Source organism: Alosa sapidissima, chromosome 4, assembly GCF_018492685.1.
Source record: "Alosa sapidissima isolate fAloSap1 chromosome 4, fAloSap1.pri, whole genome shotgun sequence".
Taxonomy (NCBI): Eukaryota; Metazoa; Chordata; class Actinopteri; order Clupeiformes; family Clupeidae; genus Alosa; species Alosa sapidissima.
Genome location: NC_055960.1, coordinates 8,151,622 through 8,171,815, shown reverse-complemented (window position 1 = coordinate 8,171,815; position 20,194 = coordinate 8,151,622). Strand labels below are relative to the sequence as shown.

General features: G+C 43.8%; 2 protein-coding genes across 7 annotated transcripts in view; both read left to right on the top strand.

The window, feature by feature from the left end:
• Nucleotides 1-180, top strand: part of LOC121706380 (alpha-2-macroglobulin-like protein 1) — a 38,717-nt gene extending 38,537 nt beyond the window's left edge. For all 6 annotated transcript variants that reach the window (XM_042088055.1, XM_042088052.1, XM_042088054.1 and 3 more), the window contains exon 37: nt 69-180. In XM_042088055.1, the coding sequence (XP_041943989.1) occupies nt 69-100 (32 nt within the window). In that variant the 3' untranslated portion in view covers nt 101-180. The remainder of the gene's footprint in view (nt 1-68) is intronic.
• Nucleotides 181-14,038: 13,858 nt separating this feature from the next.
• On the top strand, nt 14,039-18,397 carry LOC121706939 (WD repeat-containing protein 53-like). Its single transcript, XM_042089093.1, has 4 exons — nt 14,039-14,527; nt 17,677-17,806; nt 17,904-18,176; nt 18,246-18,397. The coding sequence occupies exons 1-4, from the start codon at nt 14,039-14,041 to the stop codon at nt 18,395-18,397; spliced, it is 1,044 nt and encodes a 347-aa protein (XP_041945027.1).
• Nucleotides 18,398-20,194: the final 1,797 nt, after the last annotated feature.

The window sequence follows — 20,194 nt, the reverse complement described above, 5'->3', positions numbered from 1 at the left end:
CCAATATTCTATTTAACGTGTGTGTGTGTGTGTGTGTGTGTGTGTGTGTGTGTCCTCCCCTTGTGCAGGTCAGGGGACAGCAGAAGGAAGAGGTCATTAAGTGGAAATTATTTTGACATTTCAACTCTTTAACTTGCTGATGTGTTTGATTGTATATCTGTAATAAATACTGCAATCCTAGCATTTGTCTCATGTTCATACTGTTCAGAGGATTGTCAGTTGAAGACAATATGTTTATGAAAGAATATGAATGAAAACAGTATTACCGTACATCCCTGCTGAAAAAAACGGCAAGAAACCAGCTTCTGCTGGTCTTTGCTGGTTTTCTTCCAGCTATTGCTGGACTTTGCTGGTTGGGCCACCAGCTGGATATGCTGGCGTGACCATCTGAGGAAGTTGGTCATGCTGGTGTGACCAGCCTGTCTTGTGGGATACAGCTGGTGCAAGATGGTCATGCTTGTGACCAGTCTGTCAAGCTGGCCATGCTGGTTTGCTAGAATGACCAACATAAACTGGAATGGCCAGTTAAACCAGCACTATAGACCAGCAACACCAGCTAAAATGACCAGCTTGAGGTGGTACGACAAACAAAACCGGCTGAATTACCATCATAAGCTGGGAAAACCAGCCGAATTTATGTTTTCGCAAGAGTTTTGTTGGTCTAGCAGGTCAACCATCATAGGGTGGTCAAACAAGCTGGTTAACTGGTCTTGAATTTCCCCTTGAGGATCAATAAAGTATCTATCTAGCTATCTCTATCTACTGTATCTATCTAACAAGCTGGTCAACCAGCAAACCACCTTTAGCTGGTCAGGCTGGTTTTTTTCAACAGGGATGTAGAGCTCAGCATTGTCATTTTATGAAGGAATATGGTTGAAAACAATATTATGAAACAAGGAACATTGTTATATATGGCTTCACGGCATCCTGATCCATAATATCCACAAGCGGTGATCATCAGGGACTTGAGATGGTATCAAAACATATCAGTAGCAGCTCCTGCTACGGACAGGTGGTTTTTATTATGATTTTAAATTTGCCTTGCAACTTGAGCTTAATAGAAGTGGTTGAGAAGAGAAGTGGGCAAGTGGGCCACGCTGCTGAGAAGTGGGTTTGACGTCACTTGGCAATGTTTGCAGTGATTGGTATTTTCTTCTAGCTGTGGTACCTAGGTTTAAGAAGAAACACATTAACAGCAAATCTACTCCTTCCCATTGTACTTGGTACAACTCCTTTTAACCTGGATCTTTATGTTTAACCTTCTATACTAATGAGCCCATGAGTGCGTTCACATCTTTATTTGTAAGAGAATATCCTGGGGCCCTCACCCATGACTCGTCAGGGTTGACTCGGTTGGAAATCCAATAACTGCTTTGCTGCTGTACCCACAGCTGGACACAGCATTCTCATGTAGCAACATTAGTTACATTACTGAGGCCCTCCGCTGGACACAGCATTCTCATGTAGCAACATTAGTTACATTACTGAGGCCCTCTGCTGGACACAACATTCTTATTCAGTTCCATCTCTAGAAGTCCCCTGAACATTCTAAAGGGTATGAGAGGTGGGGCCTGTTGGTCACATGGCACTCAAACTAATCAGAGGGCTGAATGTGATTGATTGGTTTGGGGCCTTTATCCAGAGGGCTGAATGTGATTGGATAAAGGCCTCGGGTGCCACATTTGGACTGAAGAGTGTATAGAGCAGCAGAATGAGCAAGAACACGGAACCATTAAAGGGATTATCATCAAGAAATACAGTATACGCTCTATAGGGGGCGCTGAGTAGAAATACAGTATAAGCTCTATAGGGGGCGCTGAGTAGAAATACAGATACGCTCGATACGCTCAAATTATCGTCGTCGCAATTCAAATTCCACTGGAGCTCCAAGTGGATTTGTACGCAGCCTTACAACACTTTACAGCTCTTCGAGTCACGGTAAAATGTAATTTTTGGTACATAGCTAATTTAGATAAACTTATGGTGTAGGTGCTAGTGTTTTTTTAGGAATCCGCTGTCTTGGTTTGTATAGAAATGAATATTAAGTGACCTACACGTAAGAGGTTGGAGTCGACATACATGACGGTTGGTAATATGTGACGTTCCTGTATATTTTTTCTAAAAAAACGAGCTATGGAAAATCCATAGACAGCAAAAATCCCATTCATTTTGCCAAACTGTAGGAACGCAACCAGTAGGGGGCGATGAGATGACTTTTCCTCCCCATGTGCCCCTGTGTTTTGTGTCTGGCACCAGAGGCAAATTAACTCCTGCAAGCTCATTTCTCAGTCCAGCAGGGCCCGTATTCACAAAGAATTTTAAGGCTAAAACAGAGCCCATCTACGGAGAGCCTGGCCACTCCCTATTAAGTCCCATTGTACCGAATTTTGGTTTCTTGAATTTCCCCTTGGGGATCAATAAAGTATCTATCTATATATCTATCTATCTAGTTCCACCAGAGTTCCACTGGGGGCGATCGCCATGAGTGAAAAATGAATGGGAGTCTATGGAGCTAGACAGCAAATTTGTCTCCTTCACCTGATTGTCTTTGAGAAATCTCAGATTTGATTGTAGTTTTTACAACAACATGGGTTATAGGTCGAAAGTACTTGTCCTTTCTATTTCTTACAGGTTGGGTCGTTGTTGCCCATAACACGCTAGCATTGTGCTAATGAATGACATCATTAACACGTTTGAAAGGCTTTTTAGAACAATTAAGTGACTTTAAACAATATAATAGTCAACAGTGTGTAGGCCTATTTTATTTGCCTCCCCTGAAATATAACAAAAAAAATATTTCATATCCCGAGAAAAGTGGATTTTGAGGGGTACAGCTCCATAGACCTCCATTCATTCTGCACTTGTGGACGAGCGCCCTCACGTGGAACCAGAGAAGGAACTGCAACCAGTTCAGAAACCGGAAGTTTCGCCTTATTCACCCGGCCGGTGGTGACTACACTTGCCATAGACCTCTCCAGAATAAGTCCCGCCTCCGTAACTTCCGTATCCATCCAACTTCCGGTCGTCAAATGTCTATGGGAAATAACATGGCATTTCGAAAGATCGTACCCGTCAGACTCTGTAGGTGACAAAGTAGAAAAAGCTGGTGGGCCGATTGGCCTACACCAGGGGTGGCCAACCTGCGGCTCCTTGCCTCCTCTCGTGCGGCTCGCGGCTGCTCAACTGATGTCACTTCTCCTTGGATTTATAGTTTGTTTTTTTTTTGAAATAGCCTATATTTCTAGTAAATGAAAACAGATAGATAGATACTTTATTGATCCCCAGGGGAAATTCAAGGTCTCAGCAGCATACATACAACACAAACACATTCTTTAACAGCAGAAGAGTAATTAAAGTATATCATATATAAAAACACAACTAAGCAGTAAGGACAGTAGAAGATAAAGGATATGCTAAATATAATAAAATACAAATTATACTAACACTTAATACAATATATAAAAATATACTAAAATACAAATAACAAAATTACAAATTATACTAACACTTAATCTAAATAAATTCTAAAAACAGTATCCACATAGTGGTGATTAATAAATCAGAGGCGCTTGCAATGACTGAGGCAGGGACTGAGCCTGTGATTCTCTGTGCATAGTAAGGTATGGTAAGGTGCTCTAAGGTGCTCTGTGTGAATGAGTGTCATGGTGGTAGTGCAATGGTGATAGTGGTCATGGTGATAGTGCAAATGAGTAAGTCAACAGTGCAACAATGCAGAAATAAAGTAAAGTCTATATATCTATATATTTAACTATTTAAGAAAATGTATAAGTGTGGCCACAGTTCGGCTGTGGCATGGAGGGGGGGGGGGGGGGTATGCATATGTGCTAATGTGCTAATATAGCACGCAAACAGTGAGGCATAAAGACAGTGGTACAAGTGGCTAGTGGACAGACAGTACCAAACATGGAGGCAGACAGACTATGCAGAGAAGTCTATCTCTCCTCTTCCCGTAAGTGAGGCATTGAACAGTTCAATGGCCCTGGGGACAAATGACTTTCTCAGTCTGTCAGTTGTGCAAGGCAGTGAGCGAAGTCTCCAGCTGATCAGGCTCTTCTGTTTAACAATAGTGCTGTGGAGTGGGTGACACTCATTGTCCAAGATGTTGATCAGTTTGTTCAGGGTCCTTTTGTCAGATAGTGAAGTGATCCACTCCAGTTCAGCTCCCACTACAGAGCCAGCTTTCCTTACCAGCCTGTCAATTCGCCCCACATCCTTCTTCCTTGTGCTTCCACCCCAGCATACTACTGCATAGAAGAGGACGCTGGCAACAACAGACTGGTAGAACATCCTGAGGAGCTTACTGCACACATTGAAGGACCGCAGCCTCCTCAGGAAGTACAGCCTGCTCTGCCCTTTCTTGTAGAGTACATCAGTGTTGGCTGACCAGTCCAGTTTATTGTCCAGGTGGAGACCCAGATACTTGTAGGTGCTAACCACCTCCACATTGACCCCATCAATGTGAACTGGTAGCAGAGTGGGCTTAGACCTGCGGAAATCCACCACCATCTCCTTGGTCTTTGAAGTGTTAAGTTGAAGATGATTGAGTTTGCACCATTGCACAAAGTCCTCCACCAGGCTCCTGTACTCCTCCTCCTGCCCGTTCCTGATACACCCCACAATTGCAGTATCATCAGAAAACTTCTGCATGAAAATACTTTTCATAAGTTGATAGTACTGGCAATAGTTAGGCTGCAATATTTAAATTAAAATAATTTTACTGTCATGTTATGGATAGAAGTCTAGCCCATAAAGAAGCAGAAACATTTGTTTCTTTAGCCAGGTGTAATGCTACTGTTGCAATCAGGAAAACCCTGATGCTAAGAGTAGCCTAAATAGAAAGAGGAACACGGACATTCAAAGGGAGGATTAATCTTTTTTGTAGGCTAGCATAACCCTTCTGGTTTAACATAAACACGTTATTTTGGTTAACACGTTAGTTTGGTACTTGGTATACCAGACTTAACTGATGCATAAAGCTTCAAACCTGAACATTTCCCAAAGGCACTGACCTTCGCAAGTACAAGGTAAAGGTAGGATACATAGACGTCAGTCAGAGAAGCAGACACGGTCACATTGGCATCTTATCAGTTGTTACATCGGAGCATTTCTCATGCTAATAAGTCATTCAGTGATGGGGAATTTGTGATGTGTCAGATATCTTTGCTCTTTTGAGTTGTGTTGAATTTTTTTTTGGCTCTTCATGCTGGACTGGTTGGCCACCCCTGGCCTACACACTTCTGCCATCTAGTTTCCACTGGATTTTTTGATTGTCGGTGCCGTTTAAGTAGTAAACGATTATTAATGCTAACCGGGAGCTAGTTCCGATGTACGCGGGTGGAGGAGGGCGTTAGATCTTGCTCTTAACCAACCAGTCACAACCTAACTGATGGTCATTTTCACATGTGATTCATGCGTGGTTTCAGTGGTCTATAAATGTAAATCGTTTGCAAGGTTCAGCCTCTTTTCAACATGACTTAACTTTGGTTTGACTGTGGGAGTTTGTTGGCTGTTATTGAGATATTTGAAAAAGAAAGAAACTGCCAACGAAGACACTAAAAACATGACGAGATGAGATTTTTTTTCACGAATAACAGATCATGATAAGCAGACTAGGAATCGTATTGAGTCGATAGCTTTATTTTGCATGACCTTGATCAGAACAGTAACGTTTTCAGAATGTATTAACAACCTATCAAACATGATGATTTCACGCAGGGTTAGTGCCACCTCCGTAGACAGGCTCTGGCAAGGGCGTCAGTTTGTTTTTAGAAGTGGTGGGGACAATAACCATAAGCTTGAGTGTGGTTTGAAAAGTGCGGGGTACCCTTATGTAAGCTATTCATCCATTCAACGCTGCATTACAATATGCACAACAGTAGTGTTGCACCGGTTAAGGTTTTTTAACATCCGTACCCACCCGACCTGTCAGGAGAGTTAATCTGCACCCACTCGACCCTCAAAAATATGTACTTATTAACTACCCGAACCTGACCCGACAAAAAAAAAAAAAAATGTGCCTATAGCCTAGGCTATCCTTTGCAGTTCATATTGAGGTAGAGACAATGCTTTCTTATTAACTAAACACTAAAACAAGAAGAATTTGCACTGTATGATATGCTTCAACAAAAGGCCTTTTCACACAGAGATCACGCTAAATTTGCGGGAAGAGGAGGCGTCTTTTTGCCGCAACATGTGTCTGAAAACGAGGTGAAAATTTGCAGGCCTGCTGATCTGTTCACATTATGCGGCATTTTGGGGAGCCAGAAGGCAGGATCAGCTAGTAATGTGACGTGCAACAGGGGCGTGTGGAGTGATAGGCGAAGGCCTTATTATGCGTGGGCCTTCAAGGTCACATTCACTGAGAAACCGTTTAATACTTGTTACTTTCGAAATACTATAGCTCACTCCAAGTTGCATATGCATGCTGCACGTGAAAATGATCATTGCCCGCATTAGCCAATGAAAGAAAATACACGGAAAAACAAGCGAATCAGAAAGAGCCCTTCCCAATGACGCCGAAGGGAAACTGACTACTCATGGCCTCGCCCACCTTGGCTTGTGACCGCCTACAGGAAGACTGGAAGATTTTGCGGCTAGGGGATTGTCTCTCTGCAGCTAGTAGGAGCTAACAGCAAGTTGCCAACATGGCGGGAAAAAAAATCGTGCCTGTTTTATTTCTGACCACCAGCTCACAGCTGTAAGTACAAACAAACTTTTCCACCTAACGTCTGTTACAAAATAGCATGTTCATATTCTTCACGTTAGCATGCATGAAAAGGGTACGAGCTAGGCTTAGGCTAGCCTATATTACAGGAAGCTACACCAGGCACGTAACTGAAGTGTTCTGTTCGCGACGTGTAAAATCAGAGAATGCCTAATAGGAAGGGCTCTGGTAAAATCCATTAGAGGAATGGTCTATTTTCCCGAACGTAGCCTACAGGCCACTAACACGCCAGGTGTAGCTACTTCCATTGATTAGGCCTATTGGAAGCTAATTGTTGCAGTACATAACGCGAACGGAATGCTTCAGTTACGTGCCTGGTGTAGCTACACTCATAAGAAATTGACCACACTACCCAGAGATTTAGCTTGTTGAACCTATAATCTTCAAACCTAAGCGTTAAACCACAAATAATAATATTAGCAACAATATTTTATGCTCAACTAAGTACGGGTATTGTTCTAGTCTAAACAGGGAAAATCAAAAATACCCCTGCACTATTAGGCTAAGTTGCTATCACTAGAGCTCAGGTATTTACACTTCAGTCTAATTTGTCTTCTTGCCATTGACATACAATGATGTTTTGTTTGATTACTTGCTGTTTACTTAGTGTTTTGTATGTCTTCCAGAGCACATCCTCATGTCAGGCTACACAGCTTTCTAGCCTACATTAGGTCATCACGTTAGAAGCAAAGGTTTGTGATCTAACTTTTATTGTTGTGCTAGTTAGTTTCTAGAAGTCTTTTTCTAGTAGGCTAATACAGGTTCTTATGTGCTCGTCAATGTTTTGGAAAGTCAATTCATGGGTTTCTTCAGGTCACTTTCCACAGGTGTATAAAATCAAGCACCTCGATTATGAATGCAGACTGCATGGTGCTTGATTAATACACCTGTGTAAATGGACCTGATGAAACCCATGAATTGCATAACAGATAGAATTGATATTACTGAATGTCTTCTTGTGGGTGTGCTACTTAGTACATCATACACCTTACCACAGTCACTAAAATATTTTTGTTTCCATTGTGCCAGTACAGTTTTGTGAGATAGTGAATGTCCTGTGTACTATAAGTATATTGTAACTTGACAGTAATACACATTTATTTACTTTAGGAACCCAAACAGAATACTTCATGAAAAGTATGAGTATTGATACAAGCACTTCGGATACACCATGGGCATGGGGGCCTGCTACCTCTACTGCCATCAAGCCTGTTCATCCAAGGCCAGCTAGAAGACCTCGGGTTGATCAAGAGGAGGAGGAGGATGAAAGCGACATCTCCACAATAACACCTGATGGCTCCACCTATGGCCCAGCGCAATCAAAGAGCAATGTAATAAAATCATCACAGCCAACGAATGTGTTTTGTGTGTTGTCCCTTCGGATCCCCAGGACAATACAAGCCGAAACAACAACTCAGGCCTTTTTCCCTAAATAATCCCAGCACTATCTTACAAAGGATCTGTAGGCCAGATGTCTGCATTGTCTGGCAAAAAAAGGACATTGTTAATTCTGTGCATAGTTTGGATGTTCTTGTTTTGTGTTTGCATTATTTTAATAGACTGCAATATTACTATTTGTCAGTGTTTCATGGACCACCTAGCAAAAAAAAAAAAAACAGTAGACCTACTTCAACAGTATATTACACAATAGGCCTTCTTACTGAACCACCTTGCTTATTGTCTTTGCACCTTGCTTATGGTGTCGGAGGATTCATATGATTTAAACTGGCATAGGTTACATCAGTGTTGCAGAACTGTTTGGATTTACATACAAGTTGGTTCAATATTGCAAACAACTCATCTATTATATTTTACCACATCTACTTGTGGAACACTTGAGAGAGCTTGCGGACCACACTTTGAGTACCACTGCTGTATGTAAATATAATAAAAAGTTGTTTATAGAAAATTGACCTGTTTTGTATATTTGTTTTAGGAGTTTCATCAGTTTTTGTCCCTTTTAAGCTAAAGGTTTATCTTACCTTTCATATCTTCTGTCTCACAGAGGGCCATAGTCGTCATAGTCGAATGTTTAGTGCATTTTGAAGGGAGTACATTATGCTAAGGCAAACTGGTTCTAATCCTGGGTACAGGGTCATACAGACAACAGGGGTACTGGTGTTGCCCATTTTTCTAACCACATGAGCAATCTCCTTACGAAAAAGTAGTATAGGAATCTTATAGTATTTGGGACAAAATATTATAGTAATCTTATAGGAATAATTGGGACATACTGTAGAAGTACTACTAATAACTCTATAATATCCTGTAACCGCTATAGTTTTTCTATATAGTAGTCTTATAGTATGTCCAAATACTATAGTGTTCCTATAAGATTACTGTAATATTTAGGCTACTTTTTCTGTCATACGTGACGGAAAACAACTAGAGTAGGCTAACCTGCCAATGTCAGGCTATCAAAGCCATAGTTCTCATTACCGGAGAAGTCTTGCAGCACACATTCTCTGCTTCTGTAGGCATTCTGGTACAATTCCAGCAAAATATAGCTAGGTAGGCGTGTTTGCATTTAGATCTATATATATATTGGGCTATGACCAAGTGGTCTTTCAATGATAGTATCATGGAATTCAAACCATAACTATCTAGCTATTCCGATAGCATTAGCAGGCTAGGTCAGTGGCTGAACTGCATTTAGGGTGCTTACCTGTGTTGTGAAGTAAAATATCTACTAGGAAGATTGCAAAGACTTTTGACTGTGTAAAGAAATAGGTCTTTATTTTAAAACGTTTCCAACTGTTTATTACTTGAAAGCAAGATGACGATTGTCACAAACGTTTACCTCTTTTAGGAGAAATTTTAAGCTGACAGGCAATTGTTACCATTCTATTAAACCAACGTTCACCGACAAACGATCAGGAAGCGGTTCTTCTTCCTACTCGAATACTAGGATCAAACACATGAAGTTGTATCTCCGAAGACATTTTGTGCAACAGTTTTGACTCGAGTTTTAGCCAGGTTTTAGCACTGTAAAGTTGAATATGGAGCACAGGCAGAATCGGATGAGGACGCACTGGAGGAAGCGTCACAGTACTGTTAGCCAATCAGAGGTGAATTCATTAGCATGTCATTAATATTCATGACTAGAGGCGAAATCCAGTCGTTCCTCCCCGCCCACCTTCCCCACCAAACTAGAACAGCATGAAACAGACGCAGGAGCATTTTTTTCACCAGAACCGGCTCACAGGGCATTCATCAACACTACAGACCACTGCAACATTAATGAAGAAACCATGAGATGAGACCTTTCAGCAAGTGTGTGATTTCCAAAACCAGAACCGACTGCACTTTGGTTAGCTTGCATTTGCTTTGCTGTTGCTTAGAATGTTAGATTCTTGCGATAGATGTCTTCAGACAATAAAAAGTAATTTGGAAGGGAAATTGAAGAGAAGAGTTGCCCCCTGCATTGGCCGTGATTCCCCTTTGAAAATCAGAGGTTCACAGGCTACTGTGGCCTTGGTCAGTGGCGCCGCCAGCCGTAATCCTGTAGCCTATGCACCAGAGGTGGGACCAAGTCACTGTTTGGCAAGTCACAAGTAAGTCCCAAGTCTTAGCACTCAAGTCCAAGTCAAGTCCCAAGTGAATAGAGAGAAGGGCAAGTCGAGTCCAAGTCCAAGTCTCATCAAAGCCAAGTCGAGTCCAAGTCCAAGTCCCAATCTTTTTCAAGTCCTGAACAAGTCATCAGGTACTCTTCACTTAATAATGGCATTATTAGACTATCGATCATAATTTTAACACTTCCATCTAATCCACAGAATTTTTTTTTATAAATACAGATTAAACTACACATACACACTACAGGTGCACACTACACATACACACTACACACTACACACTAAAGGTGCACACTACACATACACACTACACACTACAGGTGCACACTATACATACACACTACACACTACAGGTGCACACTACACACTACACAATACACACTACACACTACACACACACACTACACATACACACTACAGGTGCACACTACACATACACACTACAGTTGCACACTACACACTACAGGTGCACACTACACAATACAGGTGCACACTACACACTACAGGTACACACACACACTGCGCACTACAGGTGCACACTACACATACACACTACACACTACAGGTACACACTACAGGTGCACACTACACATACACACTACACACTACAGGTACACACTACAGGTGCACACTACACATGCACACTACACATACACACTACAGGTGCACACTACACACTACAGGTACACACTACACACTACACATACACACTACACACTACAGGTACACACTACACACTACAGGTACACACTACACACTACAGGTACACACCCTACACACTATAGATACACACTACACATACACACTACACACTACACACTAAATGTACACACTACACATACACACTACACACTACAGGTGCACACTACACATATACACTACACACTACAGGTGCACACTACACACTACACAATACACACTACACACTACAGGTGCACACTACACACTACACATACACACTACACACTACAGGTACACACTACAGTTGCACACTACACACTACAGGTGCACACTACACACTACAGGTACACACACACACACTGCGCACTACAGGTGCACACTACACACTACACATACACACTACACACTACAGGTGCACACTACACATACACACTACACACTACAGGTACACACTGCAGGTGCACACTACACGTGCACACTACACATACACACTACAGGTGCACACTACACACTACAGGTACACACTACACACTACACATACACAGTACACACTACACATACACACTACACACTACAGGTGCACACTACACACTACAGGTACACACCCTACACACTATAGATACACACTACACACTACACATACACACTACAGGTGCACACTACACACTACAGGTGTACACTACACACTACACACACACACTACACACTACAGGTGCACACTACACACTACAGGTACACACTACACACTACAGGTGCACACTACACATACACACTACAGGTACACACTACAGGTGCACACTACACGTGCACACTACACATACACACTACAGGTGCACACTACACACTACAGGTACACACTACACATACACACTACACACTACACACTACAGGTGCACACTACACACTACAGGTACACACTACACACTACAGGTACACACCCTACACACTATAGATACACACTACACACTACACATACACACTACACACTACACACTACAGGTGCACACTACATGTGCACACTACACACTACAGGTGTACACTACACACTACACACACACACTACACATACACACTACACACTACAGGTGCACACTACACATACACACTACAGGTGCACACTACACACTACAGGTACACACACACACTGCACACTACAGGTGCACACTACACACTACACATACACACTACACACTACAGGTGCACACTACACACTACAGGTGCACACTACACACTACAGGTACACACCCTACACACTATAGATACACACTACACACTACAGGTGCACACTACACATACACACTACACATACACACTACAGGTGCACACTACACAATACAGGTGCACCCTACACACTACAGGTACACACACACACTGCGCACTACAGGTGCACACTACACACTACACATACACACTACACACTACAGGTGCACACTACACATACACACTACACACTACAGGTGCACACTACACGTGCACACTACACATACACACTACAGGTGCACACTACACACTACAGGTACACACTACAGGTGCACACTACACACTACAGGTACACACTACACACTACACATACACACTACACACTACAGGTACACACTACACACTACAGGTGCACACTACACACTACAGGTACACACCCTACACACTATAGATACACACTACACACTACACACTACAGGTGCACACTACAGGTGCACACTACAGGTGTACACTACACACTACACACACACACTACACATACACACTACAGGTGCACACTACACATACACACTACAGGTGCACACTACACACACTACAGGTACACACACACACTGCACACTACAGGTGCACACTACACACTACACATACACACTACACACTACAGGTGCACACTACACATACACACTACACACTACAGGTGCACACTACACGTGCACACTACACATACACACTACAGGTGCACACTACACACTACAGGTACACACTACACATACACACTACACACTACACACTACAGGTACACACTACACACTACAGGTGCACACTACAGGTGCACACTACACACTACAGGTGTACACTACACACTACACACACACACTACACATACACACTACACACTGCAGGTGCACACTACACATACACACTACAGGTGCACACTACACACTACAGGTACACACACACACTGCACACTACAGGTGCACACTACACATACACACTACACACTACAGGTGCACACTACACATACACACTACACACTACAGGTGCACACTACACACTACAGGTGCACACTACACACTACACATACACACTACAGGTACACACTACAGGTACACACTACACACTACAGGTACACACTACACACTACAGGTACACACCCTACACACTACAGATACACCCTACAGATACACACTACAGGTACACACTACACACTACAGATACACACACACTACAGATACACACTACACACTACAGATACACACTACAGATACACACAGGACCTTTTCAAGGCACTTAGGGGGCCTCAGGTTTAATGGGACCTAGAGGGCCCTACATCCAACCACATAATCTTTCCTATCTTGTGTTTTATTTATAAAGTGCGTACAGTGCATACGCATAAAATGGTAACATTTGAACACAACCCCCCCCCCCCCCACACACACACACACACACAAACACACCAACCCCCCACCAAAATCCCGTATAATTAAGCAATATAGCACGAGTGAGAGTGGGGTTGGTCATGGATATTCCCACGGGTGTTGTTCGGCCGTAGCCACGAGGCCGGAGGCCCACTCTCACTCGTGCTATATTGCTTAATTATACGTCAAATTGTGTCAAATCTTCGCATTGTATCGCGGAGTGATTTATTATTAGCTGTGCAAAGTCTGAGTTGAAATGTCCAGGGATATTCCAACTCATGGAAAGTCTCTCGGCCAATCAGAAACAAATAAATAGTTCCATAGAACCCAATTGTTGTATAATCTTTTTTGTAAACATTATATCGAATTTTATATGTGCATACACATGTAAAAAATAATAACTGACCAAAATAATTGACCAAATGGTCAGTGGTTATATTGCGTGCTATGTCAGTGTGCACCATCCCATTGTAGATCGCTGGTCTGATTTCGTTGTTTTGTCGTCCTGTGTCCAGACTATAAAGCCGGCGGACATCGCCACAGTGCGGAAGCTGGGGAAGCCGCCTCACCTGATCATGCGCATCATGGACGCAGTGCTGATCCTCTCCCCAGCGGCGCCCGGCCTCCTGTACGTACCGCACGGGGAGGCGGTGAGTGTGTTGGACCCCAGGAACCTGAAAGAGCCCGTAGAGCATCTGAGCGGAATCGGTGAAGATGAGATAAACGGGCTGTCGTTCAACGATACGGGCACCATGCTGGCTGCGGGTGACGACTCGGGCGCCGTGAGGATCGTGGAGGTGCAGAACGGGAAAGTTGTCCGCACGCTGCGCAGACACACAAACATCTGCTCATCTGTCGCCTTCCGACCGCAAAGACCGCAAAGCCTGGTGTCTGCTGGACTCGACATGCAGGTAAGGGTGTGTGTGTGTGTGCTTGGGTAATGCCTGTGTTCCATGTACTATGTACGATGTATAGTGAGTCTATGTAAAATGGTCTATAATTGTTGTAGCTTGTATGACATCTTTTTTATGTATGTGTCACCGATGCTCTCTGGTTGCCCAAAGACTTACTTACACTTACTTACTTGCTTACAACCATCACATCATACAACCATCACATCAGCAGACAAATACATCTCAATGCCCACAACTCCAGAGGAACTGTATTCAACTCGACTCCAAACACGAATGATTAGCACTGGTCAGAAGAATTGGCCTGCGCAGATCAGAGCACGGGTCACTCTGCTCCAGAGTCCTGCACAGGTCCATGCCCACACCTGCCAAGTTCAGCACCAGATCCGACCCGTCACCCGTGTTAATATCAAAACCGTTTTGGTTCTCATCCGTTACCCGCCAGCACAGATGCTCAATAGCACACACAGTAAACATGCTCAATAGCACACACAGTACACAGATGCTCAATAGCACACACAGTATAAACAGATGCTCAATAGCACACAGTATAAACAGATGCTCAATAGCACACACAGTAAACATGCTCAATAGCACACACAGTACACAGATGCTCAATAGCACACACAGTAAACAGATGCTCAATAGCACACACAGTAAACAGATGCTCAGTAGCACACACAGTAAACATGCTCAATAGCACACAGTAAACAGATGCTCAATAGCACACAGTAAACATGCTCAATTGACCGATCCCAAGCCCCGCCCCCTTTTGCTATGTCACAATGAGGACTTCGGAGGACCTCGGTCAACCTCGGTCAATTTTGAAATTTCTAGTGGCCATTCGGTATGACAATACGCCAGTTATGCGAATGCTATAATGCTTCTTTTGCGAGTAGCTTAAGTAACTAAATAACTAAAGAGCTCAAAAAGGTTCAAAGATAAGCCTGGGATACTTGTAGAAGTGACATCCGATATCCTGACCGTGTGAAACGTTAACACACATAGGCCTAACTTTGCATAACAACCTTTGCATAACTTTGGATAGGCTGCTACTTTTCAGTAAAGAAATCTGAGTGTGTACGAAAATGTTCCCTTTATTTGTGTTCATAACTAGGCTACACACAAAAACATAACTAAATATGGTTTCCACTGATGAAACGACAACATAAGCCTACGCAAAAAATTATACCTACCTTGCAGGAACTGAACTCGCATATTCATACGATTGGAAGACGCGCAAAAGAATACACCTTCAATCACGTATCGCCTTACACACAACAAGAATACTTTCAGCTTTGCTACCTTGCCATGTTTAACTTGGGATAGAAGACTGTTCACAGAAATAAGCTAATGATCATTTTTTCAACAAACGCAATAATAGCCTATACTGCGATGCATTATTGATGGCTGAACGAGAGATAGCCAATGTCTTCTAAAGATCGAATCATGTGCAGATTCAAAACTATGCAGTCTCGAAATCGCCCATATTAGACAAAGGCTACTACATTGCCCACGTTTAAATTAATTATAGCATAAGCGGGCAAGTCTAGTGCAAGACAAATCACGTCTGCAAACTGCAGATATGTCAAACGTGATAGGCATGGGTTTGAACTCGGAGTGGTTTTTTTTTTCAATACACTTGTATCATGTTTATTTGAACTCTTCCTTCTAAAGCAGCCATTCAAAATAATAAGTAGGCTATCGGCCTACCGAAGAGAAGCTATCTCTCCACCTCCCCAACATGAGCTGCTTGGCTAGTCACTCTCCCAAGTTGCGTGGGAACTTGGATCTGCAGCACTTGGTCCCGTCTTCTATTAATCCTCGAAATATGGTTAGATTTTGTTATGGACACGTCAACACCATATTTTTGCACAGACCTGTTTATTGAATCAGTCACATCTGCAGCAAATAAGGTAAACTACCTGCTCGTGATAACGTGCTAATTGTTTATCCCCAGTTAACATGCATCCCATTAAGATCCACGACACCGGATTTGTTTGTCCTCAATTTGTGGTGTTCCACCTCGTTGATAACAGCAGACATTGTGAATGTGTACATCTGCATACTGAAGGCCTTTCTGGCCTCTGTTTTTTGAATATGTCAAGATTACTTGACCCCCAGAAATCCAGCATACACTGTTGCACTCGGCTAAATGGGAGTGCTGCGTCCCCATGTTGAACACGCGTTCTCGCACACTTTCCTGCAAACTTGTCCGACTTAGCAACAGTAACTATGGGACTGACAATGGGAGGAGGGGCTTGGGATCGGTCAATAGCACACACAGTAAACAGATGCTCAGTAGCACATACAGTAAACATGCTCAATAGCACACAGTAAACAGATGCTCAATAGCACACAGTAAACATGCTCAATAGCACACACAGTAAACAGATGCTCAATAGCACACACAGTAAACATGCTCAATAGCACACACAGTAAACGTGCTCAATAGCACACACAGTAAACATGCTCAATAGCACACACAGTAAACATGCTCAATAGCACACACAGTAAACATGCTCAATAGCACACACAGTAAACAGATGCTCAATAGCACACACAGTAAACGTGCTCAATAGCACACACAGTAAACATGCTCAATAGCACACACAGTAAACAGATGCTCTGGGAGAGGGTCAGCTATGATTGGTAGCCTCTTCATCTGTAAGCGCAGGTGTTACCTTTGCCCCTAATGTGCACGTCATGGTGTTAAACTTTACTGCTATTAGATACTCCTAATGTGCACGTCATGGTGTTAAACTTTACTGCTATTAGATACTCCTAATGTGCACGTCATGGTGTTAAACTTCACTGCTATTAGATACTCCTAATGTGCACGTCATGGTGTTAAACTTTACTGCTATTAGATACTCCTAATGTGCACGTCATGGTGTTAAACTTTACTGCTATTAGATACTCCTAATGTGCACGTCATGGTGTTAAACTTTACTGCTATTAGATACTCCTAATGTGCACGTCATGGTGTTAAACTTTACTGCTATTAGATACTCCTTTACCCCTCGTGCAGGTCATGGTGTTAAACTTTAAGGGCTCAACATGCTTCTACGTCAACTCCACGGCGTAGCTATGCTGCCATTCCTACAGCGTCGTGACCATTTTATGGCAACTAAACGTGTGTGTTGCAGGTGCTGCTGTGGAACCTGCAGAAGACTCGGCCGCTGTGGGCAGTGGACCTGCAGGACTCCCATGAGCAGGCGGAACAGGCGGGTCGTCCCGGTCAGCTGTTCAACCCCCCGCTGGCCCACTGCCCATCCAGTTCAACCCCCCGCAGGCCCATCCGCCTCCTCCTGTGGGGATCTGCTGGCCTGCGCTGCCGAGGATGGCCGTCTGCACCTGCTGCGCGTGGGCACAGGGTCTCATCTGGACCACCAGGGGGCGCTACAGGGCCACAGCCAGGGCGCCTCGCAGGCCCACTTCGTCCACTTCCTGCCGCACCCCTACTGGCTGCTCTCCGCCGGCAACGACGGCCTGGTGGCCCTGTGGGACGTCAGCGCTCACGCGCGCCCCCCGGAGGCCAAGGCCAGCAACAGCAGCCGACCGCCAGCCAGCCGCAGGAAAGCCAGAATCAGGCCGAAGGGCCGACACCCACCAGCCACAGCCACGCCCCTGGGGGAGGAGCATGCAGGTGGCCCAGAGAGTGCAGCCGCGGGGGAGGGTGTGTGTGAGGGGGCCGAGGCGGGTGTGTGTGGGGCAGGCCCAGGGACACAGGAGAGTACCGGACCCGCTCTCAGCTTCACACACACGGACAAAGTGAACTGGGTCTGCCCCGCCCTGCTCCAGGGCACACCCAGCGTGGTGGTGGCCGACCAGAGCGCCGATCTATACGTGTACCCCCTGACCCTCTAGTGCTGCCCCCTACTGGCCGACCAGAGCGCCGATCTATACGTGTACCCCCTGACCCTCTAGTGCTGCCCCCTACTGGCCGACCAGAGGGCCGATCTATACGTGTACCCCCTGACCCTCTAGTGCTGCCCCCTACTGGCCGATCAGAGCGCTGATTTATACGTGTACCCCCTGACCGCGCTCTAGAGTGTGTGTTTATTAGTGAAAGGTAATAAACTGTGGGCTGCAACATTCACAAAGTATTTCTAACAGAAAGAGAGGTGATGAGTCTGTGTGTGTGTGTGTTTGTCTGTGTGTGTGTGTGTTTGTATGTATGTGTGTGTGTGATGGTGATGATGATGATGATGGTGATGACCTGATATGTGTGTGTGTGTGTGATGGTGATGATGATGGTGGTGATGACCTGACGTGTGTGTGTGTGTGTGTGTGTGTGATGGCGGCGGCGGTGATGATGGTGGTGATGTCCTGATGTGTGTGTGTGTGTGTGATGATGATGATGATGATGATGATGATGATGTGTGCCCCTGATGGAGCTCACTGCACCTGAAGTGTGTGCAGCACGAGACTCACCTGCAGCACGAGACTCACCTGCAGCAGAACTACTGGCTCCTGGTCAGTGAATCCTGATTGGCTGGGATCTTAGATCAGTGAGCCCTGATTGGCTGGGATCTTAGTTTGGGGCAACATATCAACCCGTTCAATCTTATCTGACATCACTGGCTTTGAATAAAAACAAAAACTGTGCCTCTGGCAGAAAGCCTTGTGTGTGTTATATTCTTTATGAAAGACTTGTGTGTGTGTTTGTTATATACTTTAGGAAAGTCTTGTGTGTGTGTGTGTGTGTGTTATATTTTTAAGAAAGCCTTGTGTGTGTGTGTGTGTGTTATATTTTTAGGAAAGCCTTGTGTGTGTGTGTGTGTTATATTTTTAGGAAAGCCTTGTGTTTGTGTGTGTTATATTTTTTATGATAGCCGTGTGTGTGTAGTTTTTATGTGTCTTGTGTATTTCAGTAGGTTCTTTGTTCCAGTGATGCTAATTTTGAACAGGTGTAGTATCTCACTGATAAATGATTATAAACAGGTGTAGTATCACTGATAAATGATTATAAACAGGTGTAGTTGTGTGTCACTGATAAATGATTACAAAACAGGTGTAGTGTTAGAGTGTATGTTTACTGTGTATCCATTCCATGACGAGAATATGTTCTAACTAACACACTGTAGGAGTGAGTTGAAAACGTACTCAAGTAGAAGGTTGGTCAAACAGATCTTTGCCACCATTTACTGGATTCACTCCCCCTACGCTACCCTATGCTCCGGAACAGCTGCTGTGTTCCACCACGGTACAGGTGCTGCTGTTAATTTGCATATATAAACATAAAATCTCAAAAACTTGTAATACATTTTGTCTTTGGTATGATGTCATTAATCAACTGGAGAAGTTTCATAGTGATATAAATTATTCCCCCCCCTATTAGAGTGTTGAGCACAACTTTGGCCTTTAATCTAAAAAAATAATAAAAAAAAAATATGTTCCACTCCATCCTCGGCGGAAGACTTTTAGTATATGATTCAGGAGGGTATTAGGACCAATAAAAACTATAAGGCATTTCTGTTGCAATTTTCTTTTTGGGCTAGATTGACTGGCCTAATAGGCCTATTCTAACTTTCGCACTGCACCATGGACTTCTCTTCGTCATTCACACACACAGAACACAAACACGCTGAATTAAATGCCCATGGCTGCACATGTCATTTTACATTAAGTCGTCCACTCTCAAGTGAAGGGAATAGGCCTACA